The sequence below is a fragment of the Contarinia nasturtii genome, unplaced genomic scaffold (assembly GCF_009176525.2).
Source record: "Contarinia nasturtii isolate CC-2019 unplaced genomic scaffold, AAFC_CNas_1.1 Cnas_scaffold_414, whole genome shotgun sequence".
In the NCBI taxonomy this organism is placed as follows: domain Eukaryota; kingdom Metazoa; phylum Arthropoda; class Insecta; order Diptera; family Cecidomyiidae; genus Contarinia; species Contarinia nasturtii.
The window spans coordinates 2,437,340-2,455,737 of NW_022197768.1; the positions used below are offsets into that span (position 1 = coordinate 2,437,340).

At 34.9% G+C, this 18,398-nt stretch overlaps 1 protein-coding gene across 8 annotated transcripts; it reads right to left on the minus strand.

Moving 5' to 3' along the window:
- Positions 1–49: 49 nt before the first annotated feature.
- Positions 50–13,585, minus strand: LOC116338498 (protein encore). 8 transcript variants are annotated; one of them, XM_031763809.1, is made up of 26 exons: positions 13,563–13,585; positions 10,694–10,844; positions 10,166–10,380; positions 9,617–9,993; positions 9,143–9,303; positions 8,542–8,871; positions 8,215–8,452; positions 7,985–8,132; positions 7,338–7,876; positions 7,049–7,246; positions 6,577–6,965; positions 6,380–6,504; positions 6,003–6,275; positions 5,878–5,934; positions 4,951–5,110; positions 4,620–4,802; positions 3,974–4,487; positions 2,097–2,533; positions 1,814–2,005; positions 1,680–1,744; positions 1,452–1,512; positions 1,287–1,348; positions 1,116–1,139; positions 884–1,024; positions 718–814; positions 50–632 (listed from the first exon to the last, which is right to left on the minus strand). In XM_031763809.1, the coding sequence occupies exons 3-26, from the start codon at positions 10,226–10,228 to the stop codon at positions 541–543; spliced, it is 4,926 nt and encodes a 1,641-aa protein (XP_031619669.1). In that variant the 5' UTR covers positions 10,229–10,380; positions 10,694–10,844; positions 13,563–13,585; the 3' UTR covers positions 50–540. The 8 variants fall into 8 exon arrangements, with proteins under 8 accessions (XP_031619669.1, XP_031619665.1, XP_031619671.1 ...); XM_031763805.1 differs by having other exon boundaries at positions 13,461–13,575; XM_031763811.1 differs by lacking the exon at positions 13,563–13,585 and adding an exon at positions 12,943–13,542 and having other exon boundaries at positions 2,097–2,422.
- Between the last annotated feature and the right edge of the window lie 4,813 nt (positions 13,586–18,398).

Sequence of the window (18,398 nt, forward strand, 5' to 3'; positions counted from 1 at the left end):
TTATTATGCTAAATTTATTTTTTTTTACAAATAAATAGTTTCTGTCTTATTTACTTCTAATATTCTTTTTTCTTTTAAATTTTATTTTTAAATGTCATCTTTTATTTTTTTTTGTTATCTTTTGGTAAAGCTAGATAGAACCATTTGTTGTGTTTTTTTCCTCTTTCTTTCCCTCAATCTGTCTTCATATTCAGTTTTTAGGTTTCAATAATTACTTAGCTTGCGCCTCCTACAGAATACAATTTAAACATATAATCTTTAATATATGTATGTTTTTTTAGTGGTTAATGCATATAGATTCATATATTTTAGGAGTTTTATCGTGGTAGATTTTTTTAAGCTTATTTTTTTTAAGTTTTCTGTTGTTTTTGTAGTGTTTTGTGTGTGTGTGTGTGTGTGTGTGTATGTTTGTGTGTGAGTTACTTTCATTGATTTTCTCTTGGTTTGTTGTTTGTTTGTTTGGAGTGTGAGCAGAAATAAAGTACGTAACGTTATTTAGCTGAAAGTAATGCGAAACGGATTGAATGTAGATGAAGTTTTTTATCTGGGTGTTCGATTATTTTTATTAAAGTTTGGATTAACGTGCGATGGTCTCGGTCCTACTGTATGTGGACGGGCTGCTGCTGGATAACCTATATACATTGAAAATGCATTTTAAATGAATGTCAAAATGTCATATAGATAAAAAAAACTAGATTTCAATGTTTCGTTATTTACCTGTTAGCATCATATTCATCGTTGGATAAATTCCAGTTATAGGCGGCAGTGATTGTCTTATATCATTTTGCTGAGCCTTATTCGGAAATGCCATTGACTGTGTAACAAAAGAGACACGTGTATTTTTGAATAAATTGTATCTAAATTCAATTTCTTCTAAACATACATGAGCAATATAAGTTTTTCCAAATTTTATATACATTCCCGAATGTGGATTGTATGCAAATGGTTCACCGCACAATGCAGACGACGGCGATCCCAATGAGTCTGAATTTGTATTTGCAATGTCGCCATGATACATGCGAACCTAATGATGACATACATTGAAGAGAAATTAACATGATAAATACATGTTCAACATGGTTGAATGTAGAATAAATAAAAGAATGGAAGATTACTTGTTTTGGTTTTGTTGAGCTAACCTAAGGGGTTCATAAAACAAATGAAATGAACGATTAATCAAAAAAATAATTTGTACATATTAGAATTAATGTATGAACGTGAGAAAGAATCGATAAGAATTATTAAATAGAAAAGCAATTTTTAAGTGAATTGCTCGTTGAGCTTACCACTCTTGGCCCAATATTCGGTTGAATTCCAGTTTGACTCATTATCGATGTGTTTACAGTGCCTATGACAAAAGAAAAATCACAAAAACAACATGCACATTAATTTTATGATGTTCAATTTCAATGAGAATGAGCACATAGAAAAGGTAAAAAAAGAAAACTCACTGCGTCGATTTGTTTGGCGATACTCACCGCTTACGTACGATGAAGTGGTTTGTATTTGTTGCTGTTATGAAAATTTTAAAATGTGATAAAAAAATTATGCATATTCATAAGTCACTGCTATCGTTTGTGTTAAATTTCTGTTTTTTTTTTTTTTTTTTAATTTTTATTTGTTTTTTTTTTTTTGCTGTATATTTTTGATGTTGTTTGTTGCTATGCTAAATAGTTTACCTGTTGATGATGATTTTGTGAATGATGTTGATCACTTGAGATGATGCTATTCGGTGAATTATTACCTAGTCATATGGAAATGAATGGAAAATAATCAATAAGTAATGGAATTTATGGAAAAAGAATAATATTACTTTCGGTTGAATTTGTACTCGGCGTATTTCGGTTACTGGCATTTCGACGCAAATCCAATGGTTTTGGACGAGGAGCACGCGTTCGGTCAAAATGATTATGTACATTGCTTAGCGTTGGCAATGTTGCGATTAATGGTTTATTATGATTTATTGGCCTCTTTTCGGAGTGTTCAATGTTTGGTGCGGATGAGCCTTGAAAAGCAAAATGAGATAGAAATGTTTTAAGTATTTTATTGGTTTTGTTCATTTTTCTCCTAGGTTTTCATCTTCATTGTTCACTTACTATTTTGTGTGCTATTGGAGCGATTATATGCAGGCGTCATGTTTTCATTGTGATGATGACCCGCACCACTAGTAAAAATATGAGTATTACCACTCGATTCAGGAATGGTATGATGAATTAATGGTCCTTTTCGAATGCCCGGATTATTTGTAGCCGACATATTGGTTTGACCACCAGCTGGATTATTTATTGATAGCGAATTTGAATTGTGATTATTAATGCCAACATTTGGATTTGGCCGATATGGTCCACCACCGCCACCTCCGCTTCCAACGTACGGTTTTCGATTTGAATTTTGTAGATTTTTCTTTCGTTCGTAGTTTGTGCTGGAATGATTTGAAAATTCTTTCGAATCAGGCTCATCGGTGTTCGCGTTTGGATTATTTTGTTTCAAACTATCATTCGGTGTGGACAGCAATGCTTGATGATTTTTCGTGCTATGAATTAAATGAGATGCAGGAATATGCTAATTGATCTAATTTTCCAAATATATAAATGCTATGGACGAAACTCAATATGATGATGTACGCAAATTGATCACATTTCGCATTGTTTTTCGTTAACCCTCCTAGGTATAGTAACGGTCTATTAGACCGAAAACTTAAAAAAAATATCATAAAATGGAAATGCGTCGACCGATTGGCATCAAATTTTCGCCTTTTTACGAGAATAATGGATAAATATTGAAAATAACATTTAAAATCCTGAAACTGTTCTGTAAAAAAAAAAATCCAGAAAGACGAAAATCCTAACTTGATCGTATAGTTACGGTCTCTTAGACCGTCCATACAAAATGTATGGGAAACACATAATCAAGCATTTTCACAAATCAAGTTGGTGAAAATTTATGATATCCGTTTAATAAAAATGAAAAACTAAATTGGAAAACGAGAAGATAGGTTGAAATTCTCAAGAAAAATCAATTTGAATCTTGTTTATCGCGTACATAATATTATTATTTCAACAAAATGTCTGTCAGAAAAAAATCGATCTGAAGTCTACAATAGCACAAAAGGCGGTGTGGATGTTTTGGATCAAACTAGGGATCAAATGTGCCATTCAAACTCATGTCAACTTGGAACCAATCGATGGCCATTTCCATTCTTCATGAATCTCATCAACGTATGTGGTGTTGCAGCATTTGTTCTTTACAACACAAGTCACGATATCACGCATGAACAGTATGCATTTCAACGCAAGACATTTTTGATCGAATTGTATGAAGGTTTAGTTTACGATCATATCTCACGGCGAACAGCGCGTGGCATGAATGCATCTAATCAGTCGGCTTTCAAAGAAGTTCGTGAGCATTTGATGGGTCAAGAGGAACAAGAAGCGCCAGTTACACCACGACAACGACGTGCATGTCATTTATGTCCAAGTTCAATCAATCGTAAAACCAAAACATGTTGCGACAAATGCAATAAAAATGTATGCGGCGAACATTCGAAAATCAGTGTTGTGTGTGCAAAATGCGAGAAAAAAACGCTCTCATGTAAATTCAAATGATGATTCAAATTAATTATTTTCTTGAAATCTTTTCAATTTTTAACTTTCAAACCTTTTTCAATGTTTTTATTTAAAAAAAATGCAAAAATTTGAAAAAATGTGTGATTTTGTTTTGGTTTTTGTTTGGTTTCCCTGTATTTTGTATGAACGGTCTAATAGACCGTAACTATACTATATTGTTTTTATTTCGAACTATACCTAGGAGGGTTAATAGCGATCGAATTTGGTTTACAACTTGTACGAACATATATATGTATACAATTTCAAAATAACAAAATGAAATATATGGTCCGAACAGACAGGTGCATTCGTCGAATACATATTTTGAATATGTTCAAATGGATATTGTAATGATTCAATAAACTTACCGATGGGATGGATGGCCTGCGTTTGGTACGTGTGATACTAATTTCGGATTATCGTTTCCAACATTTGTCGGCAATGACGAACTTACACTAACCGATGTGTTTGGTAACGATTGAACCGATGTGATTGCTACGGAATTATTAGTTGCGTTCGTCGTTGTTGAGTTCGTAATTGACGTGGACGACGTCGATGTTGGTGCAGATGTCATTGTCGGTGGATACTGAAAAACGTTTGGTTGCGAGGCAGCATTCGGTGTCGTTATCGACTTAGTTTCGTTTGTTGAATTTGATGCGTATAATGGAGTCTTTGCTACTGTATTCGGATGTGGTTGAATGCTATGTGGCGACTGAATATGTGCCTTATTTCCGTTACTATCATTATTATTATTATTACTAGTATTATTACTATTCGAATTTGCGTTTGTTGTATTGTTATTTGCTATCGCCGTGGTTTGAGTCTGCATCGTTTGTGGAACATAATAAGTCATCGCTTGTCCCCAATAAGGATATGCCGCACCTGTAAATTACACACACGAAAATAAAACCGGACCCGGATTGAAAATAGATTGAGATGATCATCGATTTCATTACACTACTAATTATTTATGTTTGAGGCGTATATCGTGCATTATGCAGAAACAATACATACCATTGTATGGATAAGTGTAACCAACTGGATAGTTTATGTATTGTGGAACTTGGCTATTTGACGCAGTCGCTGGATTATATTGATCTGATGTGTACAGTATTTGGCCTTGGTAGATATTGTGTGAAGGACCATATGGTGCAGCTGTTGATGTGGCTGGATACGCAACTGGTACCACTGTCATTGCTGAAATTGTATCGATCAGTTTTGTAATATGTAACATGTGAAATATTCATATTAAAGCAATGTAAAACACCATAGTAAAATCAAAATGAAAAGAAACGAATGGGATGATAGAACAAATTCAAAGAAAAAAAAAAAAAAACAAGCTTACCGGTGGACGGCGGCTCAAAAAATGCTAACGGAACGCCACAATTTCGACGATAATCAGTTGTGGTTGTATTTTGCTCATTTTGTTGGGTGCTAACAGGTACTTGAGCACCACCTTGATCATACATTGGCACAAATATTCCTCCCGAATATTCGTTGTCTTGCTGTTTTTTTATTAAAAAAGAACAACAACAAAAAGTTTCTAATTAAGTTGCCTGTTACACCATAGTTTTTGAAGCTTCTACTTTATGGAAATGCAGGCTGAAAGGGAAATCTAATTCTATCTATTTTGGTCTACTGTACAAAGGGTACTCTGAATTAAAGTTTATGTTGGATAATTTGAGGCTATGGGATTTGCATGTATAATCAAGCTTTAGAATCGTTTTCGGTTTGTTTGTTTGTTTTTTTGTTTGTACAACGCATAACTCAAGTAAGATATCAGCTATCAACTTGAAACCTATTTTTTCAGATTCCTGAGCCCAATCCACGAAAACTATATTTTTCTTCTTGTAAAATTCGTCCAAGAAAATTATTTTTCTTGTAAATGAGGTTTTTCCTAAGAATTTGTATGGGAACTTCAAGACAACTTGATTTGTACGTTGTAACTCGAGTTCAAATACTACGATTTTGATTGAAATCGCTCAGTTTGTAGGTCTTCAGATGCCCTTTCGAAAAAACACAGATAGAATACTCGATCGACCTTGTAACAAGTGGCCCTAGTACAACAAACTACCAAATTTCTGTGCTTTTTCATGAATTTTTTTTTTGACGAAAGTCGATATGGCTTTCGAATTTTGATTAAATTGGTTAATTCTCCTGCGGATCCCAATGGCTTTAAAATATTTTTTGAATTCCACTCGTTTATGCATCGATACATCAAGCATTACTTCCAAGTACTTTGGTAGTGTATTCTTATTATTGAATTAGTTACCACTGTTGGATATCCATATATCATGGGCTGTGGAACGGCGTAAATACTTCCATCCAACTGATAAAGAGAGAAAAAAAAATGTTTTTTCATACTTTTTTCCAGTTATCATGTTTGTGTGAACTTACGCCTTGCTGATATGTTGTCGGAAATGATGTTGGTTGTGTTGGTTGTGTTCCAGCGACAAATTGAACGCCAGCATCGATTGGTGGATATATGTTTGGCGGAGCCGCTGTAGTATAACTCAAAACTGGCACAACCGCTGGTAAGATTTTAATCTCATCCTTTTTATTCCCTGTGTAACTTGGATTAGCGGTATTTTGTGATTTTTCTGTTGTCACCTTATTCACTGTTCCATTGACCGCTCCTTTAGCATCATTGTTTGGTTGATTCAAATTCTCCTGAATGAATGAATTAACATGTAGCACGAATTAAAATAAAATTACAATTTTTAATCGTCCTTCAATTAGAATGAAGAAAATTGATTGGAAGGAGAATTGCTTACATCGATATTAGTTGGAGTCGATTGATCACTTGGGCTCAATTGATAACTCTCCGAATCACATGGAATATTTGGACTAGTCGATTGACTTTTTACATTTGGATGTACTACAGCCTCTTGGCAGTTATCTGCAAATTGAATAAGTATATTTTTTTGTTCAAAATCACATAAATAATCATAAACGATTTGATTCGTCATACCGTCTGCCTTTCGATCCAAGTTATTGTCTTGTGTTTCTTGGTATGTTTGATTAAGTGGAGACAAAAGTGAATTCATTGAAATATTTTCCATTGGCTCCGGTAAAGTCACTTCTAACTCGGATGAAACTTCGATTTCCGGTTTGCACGCGCCATTTTCGTCACGTGTGGCAACGGCATTCGAAACATTATCTCTATCACATTTTTCACTTGTGCGTTGTACAACAACCGTATCGTCGACATTATTATTAATGGGCTTGTTGTGGTTTTTCTTCCGCGACGGAACATTCGTATTTTCATTAACCGACAATGTTGGCGACGGAGTGTTTGCTGGTGATGTATTTGGTATCTGTAGTTTCGGCAAATTGCTCGGATCAAAATGATAAATTGATCTAATTCGAGGTAAATGAAAGCGAAAGAGTGTGAGAGAGATAGAGATAGATAGAAAATAATGTTTAATATAAAATATTTTTACCCGTCTTGATTTACGAGCGGTTTAAATGTTTGTGGATCGAGTAAGACGCTGCCTTTTGGCACGCTTGCCATATCAGTTACTGCCCAAATTATTCCCGAAGATACGGTTTGTATTGGTTCTGGCGTATGACTACCACTGCCATAGCTTGGCGACGGTGTCACTGAATCGGAACGTAGTGACTGCGATTGTGTTTTGTATCTAACCATAACGATGGACAAATCAATGACAATAATTTCGGTATCGAATTGAAAATGTCTAGCTAAATTGTTGAATTGTGAAAAATATTTACCCGCTACTCGATGGTGATAGTCGCCATGTTTGTTGATTCGAATCATGCTTATTCAAAACAGCACTTTTTGTCGAATTAACTGAATCACCGCGAACGATGCGCGCTTGAGATGGTGGCCCATAACCACCGAAACTATGACTTTTTTCGACGCTTGGTCTGCCATCCAGGCGTCCTTCATTCACATGTGAATGCTGATGCTGATGTGGATGATCGTCATCGGTTGTATCCGTGTTTATATTTTTGCCACTATTTTTATGTGAATTATTTGCATTTAAACCATCGCCCGAATGCCAATTTTGCCAGAATTGTTCGATCGATTCGCTGTTCATATCTTTAAATATGCGTCGTTTGGCCTTTTCGTACTCTTGTTCGCGTTCTTCAAAGCTTTTTGCTTTGCGGTCGAGTAAATTACCACGATCGGGGCACGCCAATAATCCTTGTCGATATTCTTCAAAACTGTGTGCATCTCTTTTCAAAATGCTCTTACGACTGGGCGCCTCATCGCTGAATGTATCGGTTAGCAGACTTTTAAAACGAATCTAAATTTCAGGCAAATTAATTAAAACCACAAATTGTATTTTTCGTTTCTGTCAACGCATCAGAGTGAAATTGAAATTGAAATTTTGCATTGTGTTCAGTGCACTTACCTCGGGTAATCGAGTTGCTTTTGTCGTATTCACAATGACACATTGCACTGTACTGTCAACGTTATGCTCCATTCCAAACCAAGCAGCCAATCGATGTATCAGCATGCGATTGTATGAAGACATCGTAGGAAATTTGATAACATCACGACTATCGATGGAATATTGCATTTGTCAAAAATGAAATGAACCATTTAAAATCAACAAATTGAACTTTTATTCAACAGACAAACCTCTGATCTTGAGCTAATGCGGCCAACTCCTTTTCCACGCGCAACAGCATATAACGATCTTTTGCATTTTTATTTAACGTTATCTTAAAGAATTGCAATAAATCAACGCCACTTTGATCGGTGAAGTGATCGGTATTTGAATTTTCCATCGAATAATAATCCGATTGGCAACCATTGGAAGTGACATTCTGTGATGGTTCTGATTGACCAACATTATTGCTGTTTGACTTATCGTATCCTTGAGAGCAAACAAAATGAGTTACAATATATACAATATTCAGAAATGATGACAAGTTGCAAGCAAAACTATCATTTTCGAAAACTCACCATAGTTTTGTTTTTGTCTGGATTTTCCGCTGCCACCACCTCCGCCTTTCGTAACGGAACTGTTTCGATTTTTCTTATATACAAATTCGGCAGCGTTTGAACTTTCATCGGCGTTAGATTTATCCTTATCACTAAAGTTTTCGTCGACACAGTTTTGTTGATTATTACCTTTATTACCTTGTAACAATAAATCACATTTCTTTTCCACATCGTTCAGCAATATAGTGCAGCTGACCATGTTTCCTGTGTTGCCTTTGACAACATCTAACATATGAGATGATTTCGTTGATAAATCGGTTGAGTTTTGAGACGGTACAACGGCTGCTGATCCTGTCCATAAATGCACAATTTATTTTAATTTTTCTTTATTTTTCGCCGACAATCATTCGGCTGATTGTATTCAAAATTTTGTTTGGATTTTAAATTAGTTGTTAAAATTTAAACGAATTTCAGCCATTCAAAATAAAGATACCAACAGAAAATTAAAAAAAAAACCGTATCCAAAAAAATAGAATAATTAATTATGATAAATTTTAACCATTAAATCCAAGCTGAATTCCAAAGAAAAAACAACTATTCGAATCAAAACACTGTAATGTACCTGCAGCATTTTCATTCACACATTCGCGGTTAATCCCATTGCCATCGCCTGTGCTCTCATTATTAATATTACTATTAGAACTACTGTGTTCGGAATTACTATTAACAGCTGCAACACTGTGTTGAGTATTGTTATTGTTGTTAGTAACGTTATTGTTGTTCCTGTAAATTTGGAATTAATTCATAATCATATTTTACAATATTATTATTATGACTACGGTGTGGGTAAACAAAAATGGTGTGATGATGAAAAATAGAAGTGAAGAAAATAAAACAATGAGGGTATGAAACAATTCGCTTTCTATGCGAATCAAACAAAAGCCCTCACAAAAAGACACACCGTAACTAAGAAGTGAGCTTTATAAATGGACCAAAGGTGAACAGAGTAAATGGTTGTAAAAACGAATGTTTGATGAAAACAAAAATGAGAAGAAGAAAAGGAAAAGAGAACATAAAGAATTGGTTCAACATTTACCGAGGTGATTTCGACTTTGGCGGCGTTAATTTTGGAAATTCTAAATCTAATTGTGAAACATTTAGATTGCCATTGGGCGCAAACATATTCGGTGTTGTTGATGATTGCTGTGCGTTACTTTGTATGGTATTATTGGTGGCATTGACGGTGATTGGCGATAGGGATGACATTTTACTGTTATTTTCTCCTTTGGTCGGATCATTGATCGGTGCTACTGTCGATTGGCTGTTAGTTACTGCTGCTGTTGCAGCGGCGGCGGCGTTGGCAACGGCAACGGCTGCTGCTGCTGATGCTGTTCGGGGTGTTGGCGTTTGCGGTGGTGAAGTGCATTCATGCATTGCATGGCTTCGTGTCAGAAATTTCCCTTTTCCATTATTCTAAATTGCGAAAATAGGAATGAATATATGATCTGGTTGACATACATTTCAATTTATCGATAACAATATAGACTTTTCTATTTCTAATTTTCTCAATAAATGTTCACACATTCATATTATATCGTCTATATATAGAGACACATTTGGTGTATGTATGTGTAATTGCACTTACTCTTTGCTTGCCCGATGAATTGTTGATATTGCTATGAAGCTGCGATTGTTGCTGTTGTGACATTATAAGCCGTGTGTGTTTAAGTTTTGGGGGGAAATCGAGCTGATAACAATTGTTTTCTTTCTCGTTGTGTTCTGAGAGAGATCTTATGTTGATAAAATGTCTGTTTCGGCAATTTCGAAGTAGTTTGGAGCTATCATTTCAATATCTTCATCCTGTGTGCACGCAATGATAAATGTGACAACGAGAGAATAAAGATGAAAAGCACACAACCAAGCAAAATTTGATAAATTTTGAATGCAACGTTTTTTTTTTTAATTCGTTCGTTAAAAAGGAATAAGAAAAATGAATTGAAAAAAAAACTGAAGAAAAACAAAATGCGAATTAAAAAAAGAAGAAGAAAGAACACACAAGAAAATTGTGTCGACGAAGTTGCAAAAATGTGAAAGCTTAAAAGAAAGTGTGGTGAGCTGCCTTCAAAATTGTCCAATGCCACTGCCATTTGTCACATTGAAATTAATCACTTACCATTTTATTAACGATATGGTTTAGTCTTTGGGGTTCTGCTTGCGGCGATTTATACTGAATTCGAGTCGAGTATTTGTACAAAGCAAAATTCAATTGTTTGCTCCTTTTTGTTGGTTTAATGTCAAACTTTGTCCATGAAAAGCACAATAAACTGGTCGAAAAATGGAAAGAGAAAGAGAGTGAATGACTGAGAGCGAACGAGAGAGATGACGATTATGTGTGTGGATGTATGTGTGCGTGTGTGTGTTTGTATGATTGTAGATGTTGTGAAGAAAGGAACGTTTACGTGTCCGTGCCACTGCTTTCGTGGTTTTCAAACCAATTCTTCACTTTATTTGTTTATTTCTTTGATTTTCGATTTGGTTTATTTTAAATGAAATTCGCTTTTATTTCAACGGATTTTTAAATGTAAATTTCTCTTTTTTGCTGTGTGTTCGACACAAGATAATTTCCCTTTTATTTCGTTCAAACTTTTTAGCCAAATTGATATTTATGTTGTTTTGTTGTTGTACACGAGACGAAACAGATTCATGACATAACATGCGCAATATAAATTTCGATACACATGAGTCCATAGGATCACAATCACATTCACAATTTCACATTCACATTCAATAATGAAACACGTTTATGATACATTGTTTGCATCCTGAATAAAATCACGAAAATATTCTCTCTCTCTCGCTGTGCTGTTTGTGGTACATATATGATGAATACATATATACACAATTCTTTGTCCGCTTCAATTTGGGTTGGATAGGTTTTGTTGTTGTTCCTTTTATTTATTACTGTTCCGTTTGCATTTTGATTTCGTTTAAAGTGCACACGAAGAATTAACGCATCAAATAGCTATACACTATGGTTTGTACGTGTACATAATTATATATCTATTTGATATTTGTATGCATCGAGTGAAAACAGTGAGCCAGAGAGAAAATGAGTGCGTTTGGTTTTGCGTATCATATGAGACAAACGGAAAGCTATTATCTCGTTGCATATATGTATCATAACGTAAAATTTGTTGTTTATTTTTCACATTCGATTTCAGTAGAGAATATTGTCACTCGAACAACCATTTGGTCAGTTGTATTCTCTTGCATTTTTCTCTTTCTCTCTCTATTCTGTTTTGAAATGCGTTCGTTTTTTTTGCTGTTGTGTCCGTTGCTATTAACCTAATGACCGTGTATAAAATCATCGAATATCACATTTTCCTTACAATTGTCAATTGAATACTTTTTTTATTTCAAATATATTTTTTTTCGAATTGCTTAAGCTGTATTCATTGCCATTGTTTTAAAAAATGTTCCTTTATGATTTTCGTCAATCATCACATAAAACACGCACACTTCGATGCTGGTCTGTTGTATACCTTCTACATCAATAAGAAATTTAACAGAATAAGAAAAACGAGAGAAAAAGGAAGCTACTTGTCTGCTTGAAGCGGAGAGTATCTCGCTTCATTTTTTTTTCATTTTTTCTTTCAAATTTCCATTCGAAAATTTTGTATGGAGATAGAAAATTGTTTATCATTTAAATGCATTACATAACGATGTATTTCGTTCGTTTAGAATAAAAAGCGGAAGCGATGACATCGATTTTCAGAACACGATTACTTGGCGCTTGAACAAACGAACTTAAATGAAATCATATTAAATCAATTGAAAATACACTGTGATTCTTTTACGAATATTGTTGTCACGACACACAAACCAAATACACTTCAGTCGAATGCACAAACGGATTTGATTTGTAATTAATAAATGATGTGTCGGTACTTTGTGTTTCATATTTTATAAATGCTAAAACTACACACTGAACATCATTCTGGCCCATTATGCCCAGACAATTTGATTACCTGTCCTTATTTTATCAAACAAATAATTTATACGGATAATCGTTTATCAACGATGTGGTGACATTATTTATTTAGAAAAAAAGAATTGTTCTTATTTTTACAAAAACTCATACACACACAGAAACACACACACACAAACGCGGTGAAATTGAGAATATTAATATTCGGTTACAATTTGACGAACAAAAATTTGCTGTCGAGTTGCGTCTTCGTTTCACAGGACATGCAATTTAAACAACATCGAATCGATGCCCAAATGCACGAAACAACCAAATCTGTAATCAATTCTCAACCACTAACAACAATAGCCACCAGTCAGCGAATGGCTGAGAATATTTATGTATTAAAAGAATGGATAAAAATGTATATGCATGTTCAACTTCACACTGCGTACTTTTCTTTTTTTTTCTCGCTCTATCTCTCACTTTCTCTCTGTTGTTTGTTTATTCTTTCGATTTTTTCAAGCTCACACATTTGCACAGCTCGACAAATTAGAATAGTGTCTGTTGCTTCAATTCACATTTTCATACCAATAATAAAATTTAAAGAGTCAAAATCACAAATATTCGTGATAAAAAACGACGACACAATACACAAGCACACACCAAGAATTCACCAAAATCACCGACGAACACAATAGAAAACATGAACTGAAAAATTCAGAAGAAAATTATTTTTTTTTCTTTTATTTTCCTCTGCATGTTCATCTCATTCTCTTTATCTTCCTCTCTCTTCCTCTCTTTCACTCCCGCTATAGTCGCGAATAAAAAAAACCATTTACTTTTTGTTTCTAATTCTATTAAGATAAATCAGCGAATCAAAATGAAAAACCCGAAAAACTGATGTAAATGTGATTTATTTTCATGTTTCTGATTTTTTTTTTTCTCTTTTCGTTGAGGTAAAGTCATTTACACAAATGTCGACGTTTTTGTTGTTCTGTTGAATTGCTATTCTATTGATATTTTCAAAGGTTAATAACGAACTGATCCGATTTTGGGAAAATTTTCTTTCTACCCAAGATCATACACACAAAGCAGGAGAGAAATCAAACAACAATAACAATAACACGAGAACTAGTAGTAGAACAACACCACATCATTGTGTATATATGAAACATTAACGAATGGCAACAACGACGGAATATACTCTATATAATAATAATAATCATAAAAAAACGCAGGCAAACATCGCAACGGCAATTCATGTCGACACATTTCAATGCAGTGTGCCTGCGCGAATATTTTCATCCATCCATACACAGACAGGGAGAGAGAAGCTTCTCACTCACTACATAGTACATTACACACATATTATACACTCTCTATTCTCATTCTAACTCTGTCGCTCACTCTTTTTCTTTTGCTCCCTCTCTCGCTCTCTCTCTCTCTGGCTCACTTTTCTTCTCTCATTTGAATCGCGAGCAAGAAAGAAAGCGATGGTTATACTGTCGTTGTGTGCGTGCGCATTATGTATATTATACATATACATAGATATATGTTTGATGCCTGTGCACTTTATTCGCACTTAGATTTCTCTCTCGATTCCTGTATTACGATTGAAATGTGATGCGATGTACATCGTGCCATGGTTTCGTGTCGCTTTCGAACGCTGTGGCCCATTGTCATGATGTGTTTGTTTCACTCCATCGTATACAGTCGCATCGGAGAAAATTCGTATTTGGATAGGAAAAACTTGCTTTGGACGCGACGCGTTCGCTAGGCAAGTAGCCGTACGATTTTGAATTGAACGTGAATAAAATAGGCAAACAATGCACATCGATCAATTTCTGTATATATATTTTTTTCTGTGTTGTGTGTGCAATATCTCTGAATATTTTCCTCGTATTGTGTGTGTGTGTGTGAGAGAGAGAGAGAGAGAGACAGAGAGAGTGAATGAGAGAAGGATTACCACACGGATACATATGCACATAACAGTGTGCCAATCCAATAGTTTGATGATTCACACTCTTTTTGTCGTTCGTTTTCTTCCATACATTTCTATAGGTCTGTTGCTAGAGTACATTAACGAAAAATTTACGAAGCAATCACTACAATACAAAGATGAATCGGTTGCTTGGCGCTATCGAATTTGTGCGAGAGCGGAAAATAAAACGGGAAAGAAAATGAAATGAAAGGAGAAAGCGAGAGATGGAGAGCCTCTTTGTATGGTGCGTTGCTAGTCACACGCTTAGCAACGCTTGTACATCAAACCGATTATGATTGCAATTTAAACCATACATACATATTCATACCAAAATCCATATCTATATGCCTGTATATTGTCTATTTTAGCACAATTTGCCAAAAAAAAATACCACTACTACACTTATTTGCACGTAGCCTTTAAAAGAGAACTTCATTTTATATTATGTATATCATCGCGAGCGGATATTCACGAAAATAGGGTAAATGTTGAATTGAATAAGAAGAACTAGTCTTGCAAAGAAGAGATGAAAACAGCACCACCATCAAATAGCGAAAAGAGAAGTGGTTCACATTCGGTGGTAATTTTTTTTCTTTTTCGCTTGTCTCATCTCATTTGCTGCTGTTGCTGTTACTGTTAGTGTATTCGCTCGATGGATGATTTATGTTAAAACAAATTTTTCTTTTAAAACATCTTGCTGAGTATGCCGTGCATCAGAGTTTCTTTGTCAGTAATGTTAAAATGCTTTTACAACTTTTCACAAATTCACAATAAAATGAGATGAGGCATTTTCACGTTTTTGTGAAACACCATACCTGAAACATAATTCGGAAATCGCGCTGCCTTGATTCGAAATGAACGAACCGTGTCTATGTTTCGCGTCTTGGTAGAGATTGCGAATGTGTGTGCAAGTGAATAATTTTATGCAATAGCTGTGTGTATGTGTAATTCGGAACGTTTGCTTGTTGCCATAACCCTCGCGTTTGACAACACATCCCAAATGCGTGTGCATAAATGTAGGTCTCTATTTTTTTTTATTACATGTGCACTATCACATCAGTATACCTAGTATATCTGTTACTTGGGCCTGTCTCTTATGTATTTGTAAGCGCGCGTCTTTCAGTGATCCACATCATGGACACATTCAATTTTCCCATTTATTTTCCTCGGCATTAAAGTTTTTATGTGAATTTTATTGGTATGGGTTGCACGGCATCGATGTGGTTGGGCCCAAGAAGCATGTCAGCAAGCCAAAATCAAATCGAAAGAATCAGACAACAAAGCAAGAAGAAAGAAGAAACCCCCATAAAATGGTGTCTTCGTTGCCGTCGCCGTTGATAACTATAACTGAACGCAAACAGCGAAATGTTAAGAATAAGGGCAAAAATACATATTTTGACCTACACATAAGTGTATCGATTTATTCTTTTGGCAGCAACGCAAACCATACGAAATCGGCTCATCATCGCCGAAATGACTGTGAACTGGGATAGAGAAAAAAATGAGAGAGATATGTATATAAATTCGTGTGGTAAACGATAAACGTACGCATATAATAATATTGCATATTGTGTCGCTGCCAGTCAACGAAGCTATCTAAGAAAAAGGGGGAACTTATTTCATGTATTTCTGTTTTTTTTTTTTCATTCTTTCTTCGTTTGCTTTTGCATGAGTATTCAAACGTAGATATGATTCGATTTGATATTTCATTTGTGTGCACGCCGTGTACATGTTTAACGAGTGTAGTTGATGGTCGTTTGGACGCGCGATGCGACTGTGTATTCAAATCGGATAGTGTTGCAGATGAACTGAATTTCAAACAGCTGGCAAACTCGTAAGAGTCCTCAACACGCATAAACGCATGCATATAGCCATAGCATGTGAATTGCACGGGAAATGGATCGAATATGCTTTTCTATTTTGCCACTTTGCAGATGCAATTAGTAAGACAACGCATCATTCAATCCATTCAGTTTGAATGTTCAAACACGGTAGTTAAATGGCCATTTTATTCTATTTTTTTCTCCTTTTTTTGTACTCTCTTTCATCTTTCTCTCTCTCTCGCATCTCGTCTCTCTCACTCTCTTTGGTTTTTTTTTTGAATTCATTTGGCATCGCATATTTGATATTCACATTAGCTTTGAATGCAAATGATAATTATGGTCAAAGTGGAATGCATACGCATTTGAAATACTAAATTAATTTTCAAATCATACATGGATGGATGGTTGGATGGCATAGGGAAGTGAATGGTTGCATTAGCTGCTCGCTGCCCGACATTCAATTGATTATATCGAAATGGATTTATTCAATGTTGATGTTCTAATTTTCATTTGGTTCTATTTCTATCGTCATCGTCGTCGCTGGCAAAGGGTGTTGCACATATCATGTGTGCTACTCGATGGAGTCTCTCTCTCTCTATCTCTTTTTAAATTGTCGGTCGGTTGGTCGCTCTGTTGCAGTCGTAGTCATAGCCGTAGTCGCTGCTGCTTATGTACACATACTCGTTGTGTGTGAAAATGTACTATATTCTTGGATGTCATTTGATTTTTAATGCTGCGTATGCATTGTGACGATGCATTGGTATTGGCAATGCTGGGCAAATGCATTCAATGGGACATGGATGTGTACATTCGTAACAAATGGAATGATGTTTATGACCCAGATAAATATTACGCAGTCTCTGTTCGATCACGATTTAAACAAAACAAGATAGAATTTCTTTTAAGAATAAGAAAGATTTAACACACCACTAGATCCAAGAATGTGTGGCATGCGGTCACACATCTATATATGTTATTGCACACATATGAGATCTTATTAAAAACCATTGAAATTTAAAACATTTAATTTTTCCTTTACATTAAAGTGTGTAAATAATATTCCATATTTGTGTAGAGAAAAAAGAGCAACGCAGTTTTATCATCCGCTCAAAAGAAATCATCGATTTGTTCACTGATTTGAATGAATACACGGCTTTGAATGATGTAACATACAAAAAGTTGCCCAACGAGTTGATCAATAACGTTATATTTCTTCTCGTTCCTTGTTTTCATCTCGTCCAATGTCGCCGCTTGCTTTTGTTTTACATTTGCATCATTGATTAATAGCTCTGGGTTCATTTGGATCCATGAACATTTTTATGCTTTAACGCAGTTTTGATCGTCTCTCTTTATCTTTTTTTTTCTTCTCAGATTTAGCTGCTGAACAGCTTTTAATATTGTACCGCTTACTCAATCCATTGGCCGAATATTAATCGACCGCCTATAAATTTGGATTGAATTAATCGAAATATAGTAAAATGTAACAAAACTCAATAAAATTGAACAACGCATAAAATTTACATATTATAACAAGGCAACGTTGTGACATCTGTGCGTCAAATAATATTTAATTATTTCTTATGAATTTTGCCAAAAAAAAAATTGTTAAAACTTTATATCTATAGAAAAGTGAGCAACGAAAACGATAAGAATATGTATTTAGGTGCTTATTTTTCATGACGTGATGTTTATACATCATTGTCAAATTTCAATGGTGGTTCAATTTGCAATTGGTCCAAATGGTTCGTGCGAAGAGATTATGCTCTGGAAAAATGTGTTTGAAGAATATGAGCATATTAAGAGCATTCTCTCAATTTAGGTCAAATAGTTCTGTGTATGCTTTGAAATTGGCAAACTTTGAATATGCAAAATTCCAATATCTCAGAGTTCTACTTAGCAATGGATAACCAGCCATGGTATAACTGACACCATCACACATTGAAACTGTTAGAAGGATGATAACTATAATTTCGTCGTCAATCCGATATGCATATAATATGCCTGTAGCTAAGTCTCAAATATTTTCGCTAATTGGAGTGGTTTCTTATCGGTTTCAAGCTCACTCATTCCATTTACAAAATCGACCGCAAGAAGCAAACACACT